General features: G+C 34.3%; 3 protein-coding genes across 7 annotated transcripts; 2 read left to right on the plus strand and 1 right to left on the minus strand.

Annotated features, from left to right (window-relative positions):
* Window positions 1–45: 45 nt before the first annotated feature.
* On the plus strand, window positions 46–2,557 carry LOC108211862 (F-box protein PP2-B11-like). The gene is made up of 3 exons (XM_017383571.2): window positions 46–187; window positions 1,324–1,662; window positions 1,804–2,557. Exons 2-3 carry the CDS (start codon window positions 1,336–1,338, stop codon window positions 2,374–2,376), a joined length of 900 nt encoding a protein of 299 aa, XP_017239060.1. The 5' UTR covers window positions 46–187; window positions 1,324–1,335; the 3' UTR covers window positions 2,377–2,557.
* A 12,545-nt stretch (window positions 2,558–15,102) lies between these two features.
* On the minus strand, window positions 15,103–21,903 carry LOC108215090 (uncharacterized). 5 transcript variants are annotated; one of them, XR_010290415.1, is made up of 7 exons: window positions 21,767–21,903; window positions 21,313–21,642; window positions 19,701–19,896; window positions 18,716–18,847; window positions 17,328–18,343; window positions 15,683–17,245; window positions 15,103–15,505 (listed from the first exon to the last, which is right to left on the minus strand). XR_010290415.1 is itself a non-coding variant. In XM_017387429.2 (5 exons), exons 2-5 carry the CDS (start codon window positions 21,612–21,614, stop codon window positions 18,218–18,220), a joined length of 756 nt encoding a protein of 251 aa, XP_017242918.1. In that variant the 5' UTR covers window positions 21,615–21,642; window positions 21,767–21,903; the 3' UTR covers window positions 15,103–18,217. The 5 variants fall into 5 exon arrangements, 1 of the variants encoding a protein (XP_017242918.1); XR_010290414.1 differs by having other exon boundaries at window positions 15,103–15,519; XR_010290413.1 differs by having other exon boundaries at window positions 15,103–16,442.
* LOC108212005 (protein WEAK CHLOROPLAST MOVEMENT UNDER BLUE LIGHT 1) lies at window positions 15,154–17,658 on the plus strand. Its single transcript, XM_017383739.2, has 2 exons — window positions 15,154–15,513; window positions 15,634–17,658. The coding sequence occupies exons 1-2, from the start codon at window positions 15,154–15,156 to the stop codon at window positions 17,344–17,346; spliced, it is 2,073 nt and encodes a 690-aa protein (XP_017239228.1). The 3' UTR covers window positions 17,347–17,658.
* Window positions 21,904–22,544: the final 641 nt, after the last annotated feature.

Below are 22,544 nucleotides of genomic sequence, written 5' to 3' on the forward strand. Positions count from 1 at the left end.
GTGAACCTTTGGGCCAAAATCGAATAACCTCTCAACAGGCCTATAAGGCCCAAATCCAACAGTAGTGTATTGTATAAGATTTGTCTCGTAAAACTACTCAATGAAATGAGCTCCGGCCGAATAAACAGTTAAACACCTGATCACCGTCAGAGTTGGACGACGAGTTCAAATTGATTGTTCCGATAAGGTGTTTCTCTCTCCCTCTCTCTCCCTCTCTCGCCTTCTCTCTCTCCCTTTCTCTCTCTCTCGTTTATATGATATAAAATCCTTGTTAAAAGTTTTGTCATAACAACAATAATTTACACTGTGTTTAATCTCGAAATGTACAAGAAGATAATCACTTCAATGATGGCCCCTGTTGCAATTGACACCGCGTGCATTCTGTTTGTAATTCTAATAAGAGTAAACTTCAGAATTGTGGCCAAATTTTACACCGAATTTTAAAAAATTGGCCAGAGTTTCGAATTTTCAAAAAAGTGGCTAAACTTTTGCTCCGTTTTTCAAAAGTGTGGCTCCCGTTAAAGGTCACTTAACGGGAGCCACATCTTTACAAATGGAGCCAAAGTTTGGCCACCGAGAATTTGGAACTCATTTTTACCCCCTTTCCGTTACTCCCGTTAATGACATTTAACGACGGTCACACTTTTAAAAAGTGGAGCCAAAGTTTGGTCATTTTTCTAAAATTTGGATCTCTGGCCAGCGTTTTGAAAATCGGTGTAAACTTTGACCACAACTATGAAATTTACTCTTCTAATAATTATTTGGAACTCAATTATGATTTCTGAACTGGTTTAAATATTATGATTTTATTCAGATCAACGACTCCGAGAGGAAGATGCTGATGTTTGTTGCGCATATATTTAGTGGTATACTGACCTCAGTTTAATTGTCTAACATTTAAGCAGTATTTTTGGTTAGACAAAGAAGCTCACTTGGAACAAGTGTCTCGGAATTTTTACTTTTTGATTGTTTTAGGGGCGTTCATATCGTATCGAGGTTGGAAATGAGAATCGGGAGAGGGAATGGGGGTTGATGGGAATGGCAGGGAATGATATGGAAACCCGGGGGTGGGAATGGTATGATCACACCCTTACAAGGAATGGGGTTCCCATATTATACAATAATTGATTTGAACACTAATGCATGAGATTGAGGTTCCAATTTCCATTGACCAAACACCCCCTTGCTTTTCTATTTTATTAATCAGAAGTATAATTGTTTTGGACAGTTTTCTTCTCATAATTGATCTTGATATCGAACATTTTCTTTAATGTTGTATCAATCGAGGATAAATGCCATATTTAATGAAAATAAATATTACAGAGAGTAGATCTAATGGGTGATGTCTCGGGGATGAATGTCTTACTACAAGAAATGATAGAAGAAATTGTCTCGCATACTAGCCCTGTGGATGTGTGTGGGACGCTATCATTTGTGTCCACAAAGTTCCGCTCAGCCGCAAAATCGGACCATGTTTGGGAGAGATTTCTGCCGGCTGACCTCATCTCCCGGCGGGCAAAGCCAAGCAAGTTGCATTTTGAGTATAATGTTGAGGATTGCTGGGCAAAGATTGATTCAGATACTCTACAGGCTTTTCCTACCAAGAAGGATTTGTACCTGTTTCTTTCAGACCATCCTTTAACCATTGATGACGGTGCTGTGGTAATTATTTCATGTTTGATATAAACTACTCGGAACTATCATAGAACTCCCTTCTCATGCATCTTGCTTTAATTTGTTGTAGGTCTATTATGCAAATTAGTTATATGCTAACTTCGATTCTAATTGTTGTCAATCAAGCAGTACTTCTGGTTAGACAGGCCTAGCGGGAGCAAGTGTTTTCGTCTATCACCCGAGAAGTTGTCGATACCTGAGCCAGATGGGTGGCATGCACCTTATTCTTATTGTGAGCTAACTCTACCTTTTAAGATTGAGGGAAAGATAAGCACTTCACTACTGTCCCCTAATACACTCTATACTGCCTACCTTTGGTTTGATTTCACGTGTTCGAATTACTTTAGCGGATTTGGGGAAGAAGAACCATTAGAAACTTTTGTTGGGATTGATGGGGGTTGCGAAAGCGAAAGAAGGATTGTCTACATACCGTTCATGCCTAGCCAGTATGAGAGACGTACGGGGATTTTAAGAAGCAGGCGACCTGATATGTCTGTATTAAGTGGCCCTCAGTATCCAATAAAGAGAGGTGAAGCATGGTATGAACTTGAGTTGGGCGACTACTTCAACAAGGATGGTGGGGGTGACAACAGGGAACTGAAGATGTGCTTAAGTGAAGTCAAAACTGGGGATGAGAAAGGTGGCATCTGTCTTCTTGGAATCGCAATCAGACCAAAGAATACTCGCTATGTAGTTTGGTAGTATTTTGTGTTATGAATAATGTGAATTTCATGATCAGACAAGTTGTAATTTGATACATTTTGCAATTTGTTATGAATAATGGGAATTTCAAGATTAGACCCAAGAATTGTCAGAAAAATAAGTCACAGTCCGGTAGTTTTTTTGTACTTAATTTGTTATGAATGATGTGATTTCTGTGTAAGCCTGGCTGGCAAACGCTGCCTATAAAAAATCTGTATAACACATTAACACTGCGGTAAAAGCTAACTTTTCATGACATTTAATTTACTGAACACACGTGTTTTAAACTCTTAGCGAAACTTTGATCCAAAGTAAAAACTAGAAAAGTTTTTTTATTTTATCATTTCAACCAATTAGAAACCTCCTTCCATCATATTAAAAACTTAAAATTAGGGCTGTCAAACGAATAATTCGGATACGGATATGCCTATATCCGTATCCTTATCCGCAACTGTCGGATTCGGATACGAATAATATCCGCTTTATTTCGGATACGGATAATATCCGCTTTTTTCCGGATACGAGTGCGTATATTTCGGACGGATGTCGGATATTTTTGATGGTCATACCGTAATGACGATGATTTTCGAACAATTTTTTTAGGACTAAGCTCAAATGATATTTTTATATATGTATAAAGTATTTTAGTATTTGTATAATTATATATATTTTGTATAAATGTATTATTTAATGCATATACACAGTACAAGCTAATAGCAAAAAATTTAAGAGTTATATGCAATTGGCACCCCCTATGTTTGGACATAATGCACATTGCACTTAATAGTTTTGGAAAATACACTTCGCAGCCCCAGACTTTTATCCCGTAGACACTTTGCACCCTTTCCGTTAATTTCTGCCGTTACCGTTAACTTTTGCAGGGGCATTTTGGGAAATTTAATTATATTTAATTAAAATCAGACCTTTATTTAAATTTTCTGACCATCTAAACGATATTTTTCGGAAAAATTTAATGAAAGAAAGTTGTAGAGAATAAAAAGATCTTTTTAGAACAATAAGGTTCAAAATTTAAATAATTATTTAAAAACGATTGTTCATTTTTACAAGATTTTTAAATTTTGAATTTTTTTAGAATAATTATAAAAAGAATTACGAAAATTTTGAACATTATAGTTTTTAGAAGATCTTTTTATTCTCTACAACTTTCGTTCTTTAAATTTTTAAGAAAAATATCGTTTAGATGGTCAGAAAATTTAAATAAAGGTCTAATTTTAATTAAATATAATTAAATTTCCCAAAATGCTCCTGCAAAAGTTAACAATAACGGCAGAAATTAACGGAAAGGGTGCAAAGTGTCTACGGGTTAAAAGTTTGGGGCTGCAAAGTGTATTTTCCAAAACTATTAGGTGCAATGTGCATTATGTCCAAACATAAGGGGTGCCAATTGCATATAACTCAAATTTTAATTAGGTATAATTTATATATTATATAATTTAAATATCATATATGTATTTAGTTTCGGATTCGAATATCACGGATTCAGATACGGATAATATCCGTTTTTTCTCGGATACGAAAAATATCCGCTTTTTCTCGGATACGGTGGCGGATTTTTCGGACGAATTCGGATTTTTCGAATTTTTTTTACAGCCCTACTTAAAATCCAAATATCCAAAGATAATTTATGATTGGAAATTTGAAGGAGGACATGAACACGCAAAATTAATCCTAGAATACGATTTTGCTTCACAAAACAGAAATCTAAATATGCATGTTTGTTTTATTCCCTTTCTTGAAATGTCCAATAAAAGGATAACAAGATATTAAATAATAGTTTGCTTAATAAATAAAATTTTGTGTTTATAGTAATATTATGGTTGCAGAGACTTAAATTTGAACGAGGATATGAACACGCAAAATTAATACTATAATACGATTTTGCTTCACAAAACAGAAATAAAAAAATGTTTGTTTTATTCCCTTTGTTGAAATGTCCAGCAAATTTGAATTTTTTCACCTGAATTTTTTTTTTGCTATAACATTCTCTTCGCCTGTATAAAGGGCCTAATAAACATATTCACAACATTCATCCATCAGTCAGTTAACATGAAAAAATTTCAGACGAATCCTCCTCCTCTCCTCCTTCTACTACTCCTCCTCCTCTACTTCTTCCACTACTCGTCCGGCGTTCCACCACCACAGCCCGTCCCGAAGGAATTCGATCACCTCCAGTTCGTCCAGACATGAACACCCACCGTTTGTCAGCCTGTAGGCCGCATGGCCTGTGTTTCACCCTTACCCCAGTACTACGCCAACAAATTCTCGATGCATGGCCTTTGGCCAGCAAAGAGGGATGGAGCCACAGTGAAGGTCCCCAAAAATAAAACAACGGCGCTGATTTCCGATGAAGTAGTAAGTAGTATGTTGGAAATTTTCTATTGTTGTCATTATCTGATACTTACTGTGATTTTGTGTATAAGTGCAGTTTGACAAGTTAAAAGTACCGCTGTCAAGTGGTGGGCAGTGATTGATCTGCAATGGAAGCCGGAAACGGAGTTCTACCAAAACGAGTGGCAGAAGCACGGACAGATGGGGCTATGGGGGAGGGTGATAAAGCAACGGAGGCCTTCCCCAATGACGGAATCAAGGCTAGGCAGGGTATAAACCTGCTTGACATATTGCAGAAGGCGGGACTGCATTTCAACACTCCATACACCAAGGCAGAGATTGTGAACACAATGCAGAGGCAGCTTGGTGTTGCCAATGTGTACATATCTTGTAAAAATGACGAGTTGTTGTACGAGATTGTTAGAACTGGGAATCTAGCTCAAGAACTCCATTAAAGCTCAGAGAAAAGTGTATATAGAGAAAGCTATATTAGAGTGTATTTACAAGAACTAACTGTAAAAGTAACCACTACTACTGTTTATATATACAGAAATGTAACAACCACTAACTCTAACAACTTTTCCCACCACAACTATTTGACTCTGCAAGCTGGACTTGTTGACTCTGCCAGTTGGCTTTGTCCATCACTCTGTATGTTAAGAGAGATCCTCATTTGTCTGGATAAGATGACTCATCGGATCATAAGCTGTCCTCCGGACAATAAGCCTAGGTCTTGCACTGGTACCCACTTGAAGATACCACAGTAACTGTCAACCCCTGACTAAGGAACTGTCAACTGATATGGATATGTTTTAGTTTTATATGTTTGGACTCTGCTGTCGTATGTTTGATGCATGGATTATAATAAGATGCATGTTTTAATAAGATGTTTGATGATTGGGATACTTTCATTTGATCACAAATATAAAACACTCAAACATTATTATTCTCCATGTTTCTCTAAATTAAACACAAATATATTTGTATATATATTTGTGAGGAAATTTTAGCTTCCTTGTATAAATGCACAATTTTTGCACGATTTTTGCACGAGTATAACTTTTCAATATAATCAAGTTAAAATTTGAACAACACGCAAAATTTAAAAGTAGATTCCATGGCGTCATAAATAAAGAGCTAGGTAGCTGCTTGAGAATCACACTTTATACTCATCAATTATCAAATTAATAATCCATCAAATATATGATCATATATATATAGACACACACAATATATGTATGTATGTATGTATGTATGTATAAACACGCACTGACTATTATTCTCCATTTTCTCTAAACTAAACACAAATATTATGTATCGGAGGAAAGAATTTTGATGAAACTTATTTAAGTGTTTTGACCATTTGAGATTTATTATATTAAAATTATTTCTTATATTGATTATTTTCTTGATTTCAGATAGTCTGACCATTTCAATGTAAGTTCTATTATGTAAATTTTTTGTGACATCTTAATTGTTTTTTGAATAAATTTCGTTACTCAATTTTTTTCTACAATAAATTCATCTTGTACAAGATGATACTATCTAGAAGAATGGAATTTCGGATACACTACTTTTTTATATGTATTTATTTTTGTTATAAATATTGATTACACGTACACGCTGCGCCCGTCGGTAGACTTTTTACCCTCCAGTACTAAAGGAAGCATGTCATTTGCCTCGTTTGTATTATTATAAATTTGTAAACGATTTTTTGATTTATAAATTGAAATCTTAGAATTTGAAAATCCAAAATTCTTCCACCGATTTATTTGAGTTTTGAAATTTAGTTTTATATATATATATATATATATATATATATATATATATATATATATATATATATATTCTTTTTAAAAAAATTACAAAATATTATTAATTACACGTAATAAATTATAAAGTACTAGTAAATATACTTAACTTTGTTTACCATAATCCAAACTCCTCCCATTTCATGTTATACAAAATTAGTAAAAAAATCTGTGAACTTGTCATCTAAACAATAACATACATCCCAAACACACAATCAATGGTTCCTATGCTATGATTTTAACTCCCAATTCAGCTTCTGCAAACTCCACAAGGTTCTGCATTTCGCTCTCATCAATAAATCCATCGTTGTTCCTGTCCGCCGATCTTATCCCTCGCTGCACTTTCCACCTGCAGAACCAACCTCCGTTGGCTCGAACACCTTCTTGCAGCTCAGCTCTGCTTATCCGACCATCCCGGTCTCCGTAAAATCGCTTCAACCATCGTTTGAACTCGTCGATGGTCATCTCACGCTTGCCATCTCGGGTTTGAATTGATTGAACACATTTGAATGCCATTCTAGCTGCACTAATAGAGCTGATGTCCCGAGTTCGTTACAACAAATAAGCCTTTTTACGACGGATATATATATCGAGTTTACTGATGATGAAATTCGTGGAGTTGTCTATCGAATTTATATATTGATACGAGTAAGTGGAGTACTCGTTTATGAATCTTATAATACTATAGATAATTATGTGCATGGTTAATGTGTTTGTTGCTTAAATATTTGTATATAGTTAATTAAACTATAATCACCAGAATAAAGTGGGCATATAAGTGGATGATAGCAGTGCGCGTTCAACTTTAATTTTTTTCCCCCGAACTGCGCGTTCAATTTTCAGTGGTGCTGGGATTTGATTCTAATTTGAAAAGAATATGTCACAAGCTCACAGGGAGATTGACATGTACTCCTCTCTGTTTTCGATTTTCTGTCATATATTTTTAAATATTTGAATTAAGAAATATTAATTTTGATTTAACTTTTTGTAAATGATTATATATATTGTATATTTTTATTAGTCAAATTATTTAGACATGTGTGCCAAAAATCGAACAATTTAAGTGGGAATACATGTATATATTCGATATACTTACCGTAAACGTATTCGGTGGAAAATATTAAGTACGCCATTTAAAGTTTGTTTGACATTAAATTAAAAAAATGTTCATGTGACAAACCATTTGTAATTAAGATCGTGTAATTTAAAGTTAAGATTTGCTTAGGTGTATTTTTGTAAATAACTTAGTTTATTTTTATGATATTTTTATAAAAATAATTTTATCATTTAAAGACTAAATTATCTTTTAATTATGCGTTTATACATTATTAAATCATATATCATCCCTGCTTACGAATCATGAGTTTAAGCTTTACAAGAACGGTATCTGATTCTGATCTACTCTGCTGGATACGTACGTTGTTAATTTATTGTATTGCTGCTTAGATTACTAACCAATTGTCGGCCTTGATTTATTAGAGACCCGTCCGATTCGATTGTTCTAGATTTAATAATGTACTATAAGCACAGACCTCTCATAATTCCTTTGTTTTTTATCAAGCTTAGATTTCATTTTGCTTTGTTTGATAAAGCAAATTATTCTTTTGAGTATAAGAAAAAAGGGAGTAATCCGGTCCGATTTTAGTATTGTTCCTATATGAATACTTAATATTCTATGATTCATTATACAACACAAGTCTCTTGATTTTATCCACATATTTTTAATAAATTTGAGTTTATAGTTTAAAATTTTATTTTTAACTTATTCTGGATAAAAGTTATATAAATATGAACGGTTTTAAAAAGGTTTTTTACTCATCAGAACTCAATATTGATAAAAGGAAGTCTGTATTATCGAAATTTGATGTAATTGCAAAGAGAATTGAGTTCAACTCTTTAATTATTATTAAAAAAATCGAGGTTCATTAGATTTAAATTTAATTATAAAGAGACTCAAGTTTAACTCTCCACCATGAACCCTAAGACTAGGGAAACTGCATGCTGATCTTTTTCGAATAATATATAAGAAATAATTCTCGTACAGGAATGCCTCAAGGAAATGACAACAGCCATGAATCTATGTTATCAAATATTAATTTCACAAATACAATCAACAATAAACATTCAAAACACCAGAATCACTGAATAATATTATGCTCTAATTTTTAAACCGAATTCAGCTTGTGCAAACTCCACAAGGTTTTTCATTTCAGTCTCATCGATAAATCCATCATTGTTGCCGTCTGCCAATCCTATCCCCCGGTGCACCTTCCACCTAGAGAACCGGCCTCCGTTGGCTCGAACAGCTTCCCGGAGCTCAGCTTTGCTTATCCGGCCATCTCTATCGCCGTCGAATCTCTTCAACCATCGTTTGAACTCCTCGATTGTCATCTCGCGTTTGCCATCTCTGCCTTGAATTGATCGAACACATTTGAATGCCATAGTGTTTGTACTTGATAGAGCTGATTTAGTTTCTATTGTGAAGTTTATTATACTACAGAATGGATGAAATTTATAGACCTCTTTGTCTACTTTATATAGTACAATCAAGGAGCTAGTGGAGCACTCCTTTTCGAGATGTATAATATTACTGTATGGTTAATTAGGTTAGATCTGGAATTTTCTATAGGGGAACTAACTAAATTTATATTTTCAAACCGTGTCTCAGATTAGATTCGATCCTGTACGTTATATATGATTTACTATATGCATGCATGCATGATGGATGTGTTATTTGCTTTATACAGATATAAATCGAGGTATAATCTCAAGAGAATAAAATGGCCTTATGTGCTTTGAGTTGCTTGGTCGCTTAGTGAAGTGAAGTGCGTTCATACGAAGTGATCAATGTTTGGTACAATCCACTTTCAATCCACTGACTGAAAAACAAGATACAAAGGAATAAAAACAGACTTGTTTGCTCATTGGACTTAGAGTTGGAAACCCTGTCTTGTCAACTTTCAATTTATATATTTTTGTATTTAATATATTTAAATGTGATTTATTATGTAATTTCGTATGCATGTTCTATATATCAAAAAATAAATAAATTCATATCCAATTTTTTCGCATCATTTCGTTATAACATGTCACGTGTCAAATTAAATTATGAGACCAGCCGATTAAATGTATATTACTTCGTATGTATAATTAGACCTTATTTTTAAAGATTTATATATAAAGTAGTCGGACAATTTTATGAGTGTGAGGCTTTTGGATGGAATCCAACAATATCATACTACAAATTAATGTAAGCTTAATTCATATTTTATCTATTAATAAAAAGATTAAACAAAATATATTGAACCAACTTATATGGATATTTTATTTATTTTTAAGTGATCGGATCATTATATATATATAGTCGAGTTGAATTATATGCAGAGACAAATTCATATGTATTCGCACAACTAATTACTACATATCCAATTCACTTGCAGGACTATATGTTGTAACCATCGTTCATCATTAAAATGTTATTATACCTTCAACCAGTAGAACTATTTTATACAAGAAGAAAAACACTAAAAAGGAAAAAGAGACAATGATCTTGACATGCATCCCAGAAATTATGTCTTTAATGTTAAATATCATGCTCTAATTCTAACACCTAATTCGGCTTCTGCAAACTTGACAAGGTTTTGCATTTCGCTCTCATCAATAAATCCATCCTTGTTGCTGTCCGCCAACCTTATCCCCCACTGCACCTTCCACCTAGAGAACCGGCCTCCCTTGGCTCGAACAGCTTGGCGGAGCTCAGCTTTGCTTATCCGGCCATCTCTATCACCGTCGAATCTTTTCAACCATCGTTTGAACTCCTCGATTGTCATCTCGCGTTTGCCATCTCTGTTTTGAATTGATCCAACACATTTGAATGCCATATATACTAGCTGTGTAGTTTCTTGTCAAGTTAATAATACTACAGATGGATAAGATTTAGACCACTCTGGCAACTTATATAGTAGAAATTTGGAGGCAGCTGCTGAGTTTCTTTTTATTCATTATTCGTCTGTCCTAAATTAAAAGTCGTTTTGACTTTCTGCACGTTAACATATATATTTTATCATGTTTTTTTTCACCTCAACTTACCTGCAAAAAGTGTGACACTTATTTTGGGACTGTCCGTTTCTGAAATCTCTCTTTTTACTCGGACAGTCGGACTGAGTTTATAAATTATTTTTATACGATTTGTAGCCAGTACTTCAAAATATATTATGTTATTCTATGATAAGATACATTTAATATTTTTCAGATTATATAATATGTATAATTTGGTCAAAATATGATCGATTTTGAGCGGAAAGTCAAATGAAATTGAGGGAATATAATTTCTCCGATATATTAAAGTTGAGCTTGTTTGACTTTTCTCAATTGAATTGACCAATTTTATGGATTACATTAAGTGATATAAATTTATTATAAAAATGGAAATGATGTATTATTACATATTTTTTCAATTCATTAATTATATAAATCGATAATTTAAAAAATCAAAATTTGATGAATATTATCGAGGAAAATCAACAAACTATCTCGGTTTGTTCATATTAATTAATATATAAATGGAGTATGAGGTGAAATATAGCTGGCATAGTGAATTTTTGAGTTATAAATTTTATCTATTTTTATAATTGTATTGTATAATTAATTGGAAGAAATATAAAAAGAGTAAATATTAAAAAATGGTTGGGAGGGAGATGGAAAAAGAGTAATATATTCAAATGTATAGATAATTTACCGTTACATATATCTTCATCGTATCTATAAAAATAAAGTCAATTTTTAATAAAAAAAACAAAATTTAACGAATTTTGTCGAGAAAAATCAACAAACCAATATTTTAAACTGAACGAGTACGATTTAGCCTGCATGATCAATGTGTTAAATTGCTTTAAGAAGGGTATAATGTTATGAATAAAGTGGTATTGTATACATGTGCTTTGAGTTGTTTGGTATCCATGTATTCAAACTTTAATCAATAGCTAGGGTTTGATATTTGAGAATAAAAAAGTAGATGAAGTAGGTTCACACGATGTGTGAGTGTTTGGTACTCCGAAGTCCAAATATTCTCCACCAAATTAGTCATAGTTACAAAAGAATAAAAGCAGACTGGTTAGCTCACTGGATATGATCATTCGATATATACTTAACTGAACCCTATTTTTCTAGATATATATGTAGGGTTTTTAACTAACGAGTTAGGCAAGTTCCTGCTACTAATTAAATATAATAAACAGATCCTTTACATATAATTAGCAAACATAATATTCGATATGTTTGATTTTCTTTCAACCCGTGATATGCTGCATGCCGCAATCACTTTCCTTTACTTTTAATTTTTAGTGTACAATTCATAAATAACTTCAACAAATTTAAGATACCCCGGAAGCAAATCAGAATCTTATACTGTTACAAAAATTTACTCCCTTCGTCCCCCTCAATTGTTTATATTGGAAGACGGGAGCTCGCCACATATTTTAATATTCTTATAAAATATAATTTGATAAATTATTTTGAACATTTTGTTCTTCTGAATAAAATTTGATGTTTAAATTTCTATAAAAATAAATTTAAAAATAAATTGTGAAATTAATTATGTTTTATATGTGTCAGAAAATACTTGTTAAACAATGTAATGATCATAAAAAAATGGAGGGACAGAGACTATATCCTTAAAACCATACATCCTGGCTGTAAAGAACACAGTAAGCAGAATTTCCATACAACATGCATGCAGGATTACCCGAAATAGGTCGATAAACAAAACTTATGCCAAACTAGGCATATAAAAATCCATGCGTTGGATATAACTTACAAGTTTTCGGCCTCACAAAATCTTTCTTTCAACTATTAAGGAAGGACATAGTTTTGTTTTAATTGTTTTGACTTCCGTGATCAAATTACAATTTTATTATCTTTGAAAACAATCTTTTTGTATTTTAAAATAGATTAAATATATTTATAGTGATATAATATTTATATTTTTATAATTACATAATATATAAAATTTCAATCACATTATTTCAATCAATTTGATCATTTAAAATTAAAAATCACAATTAATTATTAATTATGACATACATACATATATACATACTTACTACAATACAAACCAAATTATCCTAAAGTCACTAAGAACACTCCCAATTTTGCTATGAGCACTGCATAATTGCTAACGACACTCCACTTCATATTTTTATTTTTTAAATTTCTTGGGTACCCACTGCTGACGTGACAGCAGACCGAGTGTTAGCGTGGCGGGACAGCTGCCACATTAGCACTTGCTGACATGGCAGTGATGACATGCTGACGCGACAGCCTGAGTGGCCAGTGATGAAGTGGCGACCTGGTGGATCCTAGTGCTGACGTATCATCTTGGGTGGACCTTGATGCTGACGTGGTGGATGACGTGACGTCTAGGTGGTGTCTCATTGCTGGCGTAATATTTGGGTAGAAAGAGTAAGTTTTAGAAAATTGATGACAAAATTAAGGGGTGCATATTGTAAGTTTTAAAAAGTATTGAGTAGATATTTGATCATTTTAAAACTAATTTTTAGTTTTTTAGGCTAATAGTGGTTTGTATTTGAGCATCTTCCTATATATATATATGTGCAGCTTTATTATATCATATTTTCGAATAATAATATAATATTTAAATTTTTATACATAAGAAAAAATTTTAACTTTCATCCTAGAGTATAAGATAAATTCATCCATTCCATGTCCGGTTCATTTAGCCGTTGTCCTAAGGGGTCATTGTTTGGCTCGGCTGCCGTTCAAATTATTTTTCTAAAAATATTTCATGTGTCAGTTAAAAGATTTTATTAGTGAGATTGATGTGAATGGAACGGTTCATGATTATTTAATAATAAAATATTTAATAAGAACATGTCACTATAATTTAAGAAAGTTTTGGCAAATTTTTTGAATACCTGGTTTTTTCAAATTAAAATTATCTACATTTATTTCAATACCCACAAAGAAGAGGAATGACAAGAGACTCGGAATAAAAGACTGGTGGAGGCTCCAGTCACGTGTCACGCTCTCTTCCTCTTACACCGCTCATTGTATTATCACACTCCCTTATTACATACTTCTATGCATGTACAAATTGTATGCACTTCTGATTTTAAGAATGTAGCTGGTAAATGTTTGTTTTCATGTGCTATTTTTGGCAGTGAATCTCCACCTTCTGATTTTAAGTGCTACAATTACGGATTACTACTAGTCATTGTAATCCATTTTTCTTCTTTCCGTTTCTTTCATTCTCGTCTGTCTCCCCCCTTCATTTCTCTGCGTTATCAACAAAAACATTTTCGGATAATGTCTGATTATGCATGTTCTGTTATGGTCTCGTCGTGAACCCAGGTAATTATTTCGAGTTCTTGATTCGATTAGTTTTGTAAATGCTTGTTTTGTTGGTAATCTTATGAGGAATATGGTAATATAAGTTGCTTGAGAGGTTGGGGTGCACATTCTGCATGTGTATAATCACCATGTTTTTCATTTATAGTCATGATATTATTGGCTTGTTATTAAATTATCCTGCATTCGGTTCTTGAAGCTCATTAAGATGTAATTTCTGTACCTTCAAAAAAAAAAAAAAAGATGTAATTTCTGTATTAGACGTATAATCATGATTAAAACTTATCAGGGTAGAGCACGATTGGTTATCAGGGTAGAGCACGATTGGATAGCCCAATCCTCAGACACCCAGGTTACAGTTTATGAAATTATAGAGAAATGTTGGCATTCTGAAGTTCTATTTTTGTTTTATGAGAATTTCGGTTTCTAAGAGGTACTCTTTCTATTCCAAAATAATAGACATTTCAACTTTTTACACGTATTCTGAGGTGTGAAAAAAACATATTTCCATGTATTATTTTTCAAAAACATTTTTTCCTGAAGAAAAATAGAGATGTTAAACTTTTATTCAAAAAATAAATCCAAAAATAATGTTCAGAAATATTTTCTTTTTACACTTAAAATTACGTGCACAAAGTCAACCTGACTATTATTTTAGAATAGGAGTAGCCAGGAGGAAACTTCATATTGATTGGCAATGACAGAACCAAGATTTGGCAATTACTCCCTCCGCCCCCCTGAGTTGTATACATTGGGGGACGGGGACGCGGCACAGACTTTAATGCTCCTGCAAAGTGTAGTTGTGCAATTTATTTTTAAATTTTTTTTTTTCTGAATTAAAGTTTAGATGTTATATTTTTATACAGAAAAAGAAAATCTCAAAAATAAGTTACGGAACTATATTTTATACGAGCATTGAAATGCGTGTCGAACAGTTAAAAAGAAACGTATAGAATTAAATGGGACAGAGGGAGTAGCATGCAGGACCCTAGAAAGATTAGCTGATTGAATGTTTAATGAATGGTAAGCAAACGGGAATGAGAATAAATGTTACCTTGGCCCTGTTTGGCCTATCTTATTTCTGAAGAAAATACGTAAATATGTCATAACTGTGACATTTCGTGTTTTAGCTAGTTGTTTATGTGTTCTAGTGCAGATTGCCTCTGTTTGATATGACTGTTCTTGAACTTTGTTTACGCGACTTGGATTTCAGACATACCCAGTTGATTTTGAGAGTTTGGAACTTCCTTGGATGGCGAGTGCGAAAGCTACTGAAGGAAATCAGAAAGTTGAAGTTCCATCAGATAAAACTGCTGTGACTAAGATCAGAGTTTCTAATGGACATTCCCCAGAACAAAAAGCTCCGGTTTCAGCTAGTGCAAAACCAACTGATTCTCCGGTGTCAGATGGATATCCCGCGCTTAAGGTTAAACCAGCTACTCCGGATGGACAGCACAAGAAGTCCGTTAGTGATGTTCCTCGAAAGTCATTTGATAATTCTTCTCCTGCAGCTGCAAGTGATGCACCAGTACAAGCTGGATCTGTCAAGGATGCTGTGTCGAAGTTTGGGGGAATCACAGACTGGAAAGCTCACAGAGTCCGTTCTATGGAGGTATGACTTGCAAAATTTTAAAATTTTGAGATAAGCTTTCTTACTTTCCCAGAACATTGGATTAGTAAGACGAAGTTTTCTTATATTCTGTCAATATGTCTGTCCTCTTGGTCCCTGCAGAGACAAAAGACTATAGAAAAAGAACTTGAGAAAGTGCAGGAGGAGATACCTGTTCTTAAGAAAGAGGCCGAAACAGCTGAAGAATCGAAGAACCAAGTACTAAAGGAGCTGGATAGCACAAAGAGACTTGTAGAAGAATTTAAGCTCAACCTAGAGAGAGCAGAAAAGCAAGAGCAGCAAGCAAAACAGGACTCTGAACTTGAGCAACTCAAAGTGGAGGAGTTGGAGCAAGGGATTGCTGCCGAGGCTAGTGTTGCAGCCAAGAAAGAACTTGAGGTCGCCAAGGCTAGGCATTTAGCTGCTGCATCAGATTTAGAATCTTTGAAAAAAGAGTTGGAGAAACTACGCAAGGATTATGATTCACTGACGGAAGAGAAAAATGAAGCTGTAATGCAGGCCGAGAAGGCCGTTTCAGCTTCTAAGGAAGTTGAGAAGACCATAGAAAATCTGACTGTTGAGCTGATGACAACAAAAGAATCCTTGGAGTCTGCACATGCTGCTCATTTAGAGGCGGAGGAACTTAAAACCGGAGCAGCCAAGGAACTAGAAGAGGATGTTCAGAGCCACGATAAGGAGTTGAAGCAAGCAGAAGAGGATCTGCAGAAACTAAACCACAAGATCTTGGCGGCAAAGGATGTTAAGTCAAGATTAGATACTGCATCAGCTTCGTTACAGGACATAAAAGCTGAATTTGCTGCATATATTGAATCAAAACAAAATCCGAAGCGTGAGGGACATGACAAGAACATTGATGGTGGCATACACGCAGCAATTGCTTCAGCCCAAATGAATCTCGACGAAGTAAAGCTCTACAAGGGAAAAGCAACCAATGAAGTAAATCAGTTAAGAGCAGCTGCTAAGTCATTGAAGTCAAATTTAGAAAGTGAAAAATCAGAACTAGAAACTGTTAAGCAGAGAGAGAAAACGGCCTCGGAGACAGTTGCTTCTATCGATGCTGAGCTTGAAAGGACCGAGAAAGAGATATCTCTTCTTAAGGTAAAGGAGAAAGAAGCCAGAGAGGGGACGGTTGAGATACCGAAGAAATTACCAAAAGCGGCTGAAGAGGCAGATCAAGCGAAAGCACTTGCTAAAGTTGCTAACGAAGAGCTCGAGAAGGCAAAGGAGGAAGGTAATCAATTAAAGGCAAGAATTAATACCACAGAGGACAGACTTCATGCAGTTAAAAAGGAGATAGAGGCTACAAGGGCAGCAGAGAATCTGGCTCTGAAAGCAATCAAAGCACTAGAAGCAGCACTACAAGCACCTAGTGATGAGGATATACCAGATGCCATTACACTTTCCTTGACAGAGTACTACAACCTTAATAAGCAGGCCCATGACGCAGAGGCACGAGGAAACGACAAAGTGACTGAAACTCTCTCCCTTATCGAGGCAGCGAAGGAATCAGAGGCAAGAACCTTGAGAAAGTTAGAGAAACTTTCTTCTGAGTTGGCCACTCAGAAGGAAGGACTGGAAACAGCAAGGAAGAAAGCCGAAAAGGCCAAGGAGGGGAAATCAAGTGTAGAAGAGGAGTTGAGGAAGTTGAAGGGTGAGAAAGAACCACCAAAAACTGAGCCAGCACAAGACTCGAGCAACACTAATGCTGAAGCACCTGAAGGAAAAAAGAAGAAAAAGAAATCGATAATCCCAAAGATTTTCATGTTCATGGGCAAAAAGAAGTTCCATTCTCTTACCCATTCCAAAGGACATTGACCTTCTGCCAACACTTTGAGTTAGTGTTGCTGCAGCCGAGTGAACGCCCTCACTACGTGAACAATGCAGTCTGATCTTGTATATAAAGGCCATTGCTCTTGTTCTTCGATGATAATCAACTTGTCTGGCTGAAGCTGTGGAAGGGGGACTGTAAGAAGTAAGAAACAGTGCATAAGACCGTAGTATTTACCAAGTTATAGGTACTTTCAAAGATATATGTTAGTCATTTGTAATGTATGCTTCTGCTAATTCTACTTTGCAATTTTTACTCCAACTAGTGTTAATCCGACTTCTTGTAGAATTATAACTGGACAGCTGATTCTCTAAAAATTTATAGCTTTCAACCGCAAATAGATTGTATCTGGCACAGCTAATTCTCTAGAAATTTACAACTTTCGACCGCAAATAGAAATAGTGCATATGTTACGCTGTCCATACATACAATATGTTAATCTTAGAAACAGCAAAAAATATATGATTTATCGACGAAACCTGCAAATATAGTTGATCAAAACTCGAATGCCTGAATGCACCTGTCTTGCTTGTCTAGTGTTCTTTCTTTTATCAACTCCTCTAGTTCTCCAAAGAGAGTCTTGTTTATAGAAGATAACATGTACTCAGATGTTTTATTTTTCTAAAAGCTGAAATCTATTACTTCAACCACCCATCCTAATTTCAATTTCTGCAATGTATTATGACACAGCAAACCATATTTGCATATATCTCAATTTGATCACAAGGAAACAATTTCTCGATCTTATGCAGGTATTATCGCTATACATTAAGTATACATTATGTAGGTATTATCGCAAGTAGACCCCGTACAGATGCAGCATTAAGTTATACAAAAAATTAGAATGAACCCAGAGTATCATGCATCTTGTTTCTGATAACTATATTTAGAAACAGGTACTTCTGGTCCATAAATCAAACCACAACGGTCATTGAAAGAACCAACAAGTCTTGTTGCCACCTCCGTAAAGAACATTGTTGCCATCTGTAGTAGATAGGGAGCAACAATTAGTTAGGAGAGAGAACCAGTCAACTTAAAGCGCACAACAAACCACAATCTAATTTTCTGCACACAAGCTTCAACAATGACTCAAACAATGTGTGTGCAGCGTTAAACAAAAAAGTTTAAGTAATGATCCTTTCAGAAAGCAGTACGTTCATTAGATAGTTGTAGCAGGAAGAATAAAGTACAACAAATACAAGCTCGTGGAAGTTTACACAAAGATACTAAAATTACAAAATTTAAAAATAAAATATCACGTGACAATGATCATATCACGTGTCTTGTTCTCTAGTATACATCTTTTAGTTGTCTTTAACAGGAACAACGACACAACTAAAACAGTGAAGGACATACCTGTCTGTAAAATGGTGAATGGAACTTAAAGTCTACCAAGAAATACATACTGCATGTTCCTGGGACTGGACCCGGACTGAATTCCCACATGTTAATCAAATGATGGAATAGGCGACTTTCTGATGCAGTAGTCTGCACTTAAAAACATAAGATCAATAAACCGATTGAACATGAAAACAAACACATTACTTTATCTAATGAATTATTAACCACAAAAGCTTTTAAATATTATTAGGTAACATTTTCAAAAAAAAAATAATTAGAAAGTTAGTTTCAAATTTCCAGAACTGCATATAAAATGGGCATGGACAATGGTTAATCATAGATGAATAACAAATATGTATTATTTTAGTTTTAAATCTCCAACACTATATAAATGGGCATTCGTGTCCCAATTCTATTAATTTTCTTATTTATTGATCATAAAGCTCACAATTACCAAAGAAGATCAAAGTTTATAGTAATTCTGTTTCATAAATACTCTGTTCATGATAAAACTGGAAACAAACTACCAAGGAGAGATTTAAAAAAATCTCGTTTTACAATCTCAACCAAGATTTCAATCATATTCCCCAAACTCTAATTTGTTCTACACACGATTCGAGAAGAGACAATATCTCTGGTTTTTCCTATTTACAGCTACAAAAAATTCTACTAAAGTACAAAAAGATCCTAATATGGCAAAGGTGTAATCAACAAAGTGCAGAATGTCCTTGGATTTTTTCCTGATCCATCCTCCAAAGCTTAGAAGCATAAGTTTTCATTTACGAAATCCTGTATTCCTAAGCCCTCTTCATGCACAAGGAAACTCACATTAAGCTATACCCTTGTACATATAACATTATTAATTTCCCAATAGGTGACAAATAGACAAAGCTTAATGGTTAAATTTTTTTTGAGCCATCATTAAAATTTATTTGTCACTTGTCATCATATCAAAAGACTTCAAGAAGAAAACATAATGTAACTAAAGTGCGTACATTACCTTTACATATGTTGGTTCTTTTACTTCAACGTGAGAGATATAACTTTCAACAAGGAATTTGAATCCGATTTCTAGCTCAGCATCAAATGAACCATCAGGAAAACGCCGAACTATTTCTGATCGCTCACACCATGGAAGAAAATCTGAATAAAAATCAACAGCAGAAACCACAGAAAATAACTGCTCCGGAGAATACCTTGACAAAAAGATATGAGATCAATATATATTCGGACAACTAAAACAAAATGAGCTCATCATAAAAGAGCATATAAGAATCAAAAAAGAGTACACAGACTACTTTCAAGGTATATAAACTAAAATGTTGGTTGTGCGCTTCGACTGTTGCAAAATATACAAACTACAGTTCACTTCTTATAATGTGCTACATTTTCATTTCTTGTGATGTGATATTTAGTTAATGATGTAAATGAAAAACCACTTCCCAAGGAAAGACTGTTTCTGCTGTAGTAAAGCATGCTCTTCTCCTTGAGAGGGGACAAGCACCTCACATCATCTGTCTGTACTATTTTGCCTTCTTTTCAGCCGGCACCATTCTATTTTCTATCTTTAAATTTGGAAGCATTGCGTAAACAGTATCATGGTCAGTTACTTTGTTAATATAGGTCATTTCTTAGTTTGATAGACTTATTAGCTGAAATATACTTACTAAGTATGACTTGTTTTTTCATTGAGGATGAACGACCAATTGTATGTTACTATCTTATGTTACTGGCCATGAGTTTCCAGAAATGAATAGATAATTTATAGATTGAAATAGAAATGATAGGATGTTCATATTTATTATCACACCTCAAATGATATTGCAATTACAGGCCGCATCCTGTACACATGTAATGCAGATTGCCCAAAAGGGGAAAATAGTACTCCCTTCATCCCAAATCAATTGTCCACCTTGACTCTTGCGCATATGCTAATGTGCAATGACCACATAATTCTGCAAGTTATTTTCTTGATTTTCTTGTTGTGAACAAAAATTTGATATTGAAACTTTTGTTCTCAAAAAAATAACATACGGAGCTATGCGGTCAATGCACATTAACATACGTGTTAAAGTCAAAGCGGACAAGTAATTTAGGACAGAGGGAGTAATAAGCGGTCTATATATAATTGGAGGAAAAACAACTACATGTTTGAGTACATAAATCACGAATCAACAACAAACCTATTTACTGCAACTAAGAGACCAATTCACCGGGCATTGACCATGTGAGAATCAATTGAGATGTACTTAAACAATTAATCACAACCAGTTCACTTGGGGTTTATTTCCAAGCAAATAAAACTATCCAAAGTTGTTTCATTATTCCCATAATTACAGCATTGGCTCTAACAAGGGATCCCTAAATATCACAAGAAGATATTAGCTACCATAATCTACACAATCATCATAGTGTTGGTGTTGTCATTAGTTGATAAATCAAGACACCAAATGAGAAACACATCTAACTAAACACTTTCCAGTAACAAGCACCAAAAGGTACTCTACAACGTAACTGACAAACTAATAAAATTAAGCACCTTTAAATTATTAACTACTCAATAGCACTTCAAATAAAGCAAAAACTCAAACTCAAACTCAAACGCAGCTCACCCCATAACGCGTCTCTCCTCGTGGACTTTAGCCAAGACATTCCCCTCATCCCCATCACCGCAACCAAGAAACCCCCTCCTCTGAACAAAACCCCTTCCTCCTGTCGGAAACCAAACCTCCTTTTTCTCCGAACAAACAGAATCACTAACCGCCGGAATTCCACCAACATTACTCAACCATCGAACTCGAACATAATTCCCCAATTCCCCCACATTCATGCCACAATTCACCAGCTCCCTACCCCCAATTCTTCGCAACAAATACCGCGATAACGCCTTCGAAACAGGATTAAACGAGCGCATTGTAGTGTGACTGTGAATTAACAGAGCCCTAGGAAAATGGAAGCAATGGTGCTGGCTAATTAGTGATTTAATTGCGATAAATTAAAGCAAAATTAGTGGAAGCTAGTGGAAATTTAGCAAGAAATTTGTGTGAATTGAATTAATTTGTCTACCTCGAAGTGACAATGTGGATTTGACGCCGTTATATTGGGGAAATTGCAAAGAGACAAGGTGCTTTTCAGGGGTTCTATTTGGAGAACTTGTCTGATTTTCTACACATTTTAAAACGTGTTATATGTACTCATATACTCCCTCCGTATTTTGACTTTTTGCACGAGTATCAAGAGACATGAAAAACATATTTATACACATTATTTTAAAAAAAAAAATCTGAATAAAAATATAAATATTAAATTTTTATTCAGAAAAAGAAATTTTGAAAAATAATATATAAAAGTATGCCTTTTTTGCACTTCAAATTACGTTAAAAAGTCGGAACGATTATTTTGGGACAAAAGAAATATTATTGCGAGTTCCTCGTTCGGGTAATTTAGTTCAGCTCCCTTGCACAAAACAAAGTTGGCTACAATTTGAGTCTTAAAATACGTAAAAATGATATAAATATTATATATTTATTTGAAAATATAAACTTACTGTAATTATTATTTTGTAGTTTTATGACGTAATACTGATATCTCAAATTGTTCTGAATAAAAAATAGGGTATTTACCAAATATATCTCTTTTTAACATTTTAATTGCAATAATACAATATTCTCCAAAAAATTGCATATTTACTTTCTTTTTAAAAAAAGCTACAAAGTATTTGCATATATACGACCATGACTATGAACTGCTCCCTGGAGCGAGAGAGAGAGAAACAAGCGAACCCGTTCTTTCTTCTTGCCTCACCCCTTCTCGGCTTCCCCCTCTCTGGCCCATTCTGAACTGT

Source organism: Daucus carota, chromosome 3, assembly GCF_001625215.2.
Source record: "Daucus carota subsp. sativus chromosome 3, DH1 v3.0, whole genome shotgun sequence".
Lineage (NCBI taxonomy): Eukaryota > Viridiplantae > Streptophyta > Magnoliopsida > Apiales > Apiaceae > Daucus > Daucus carota.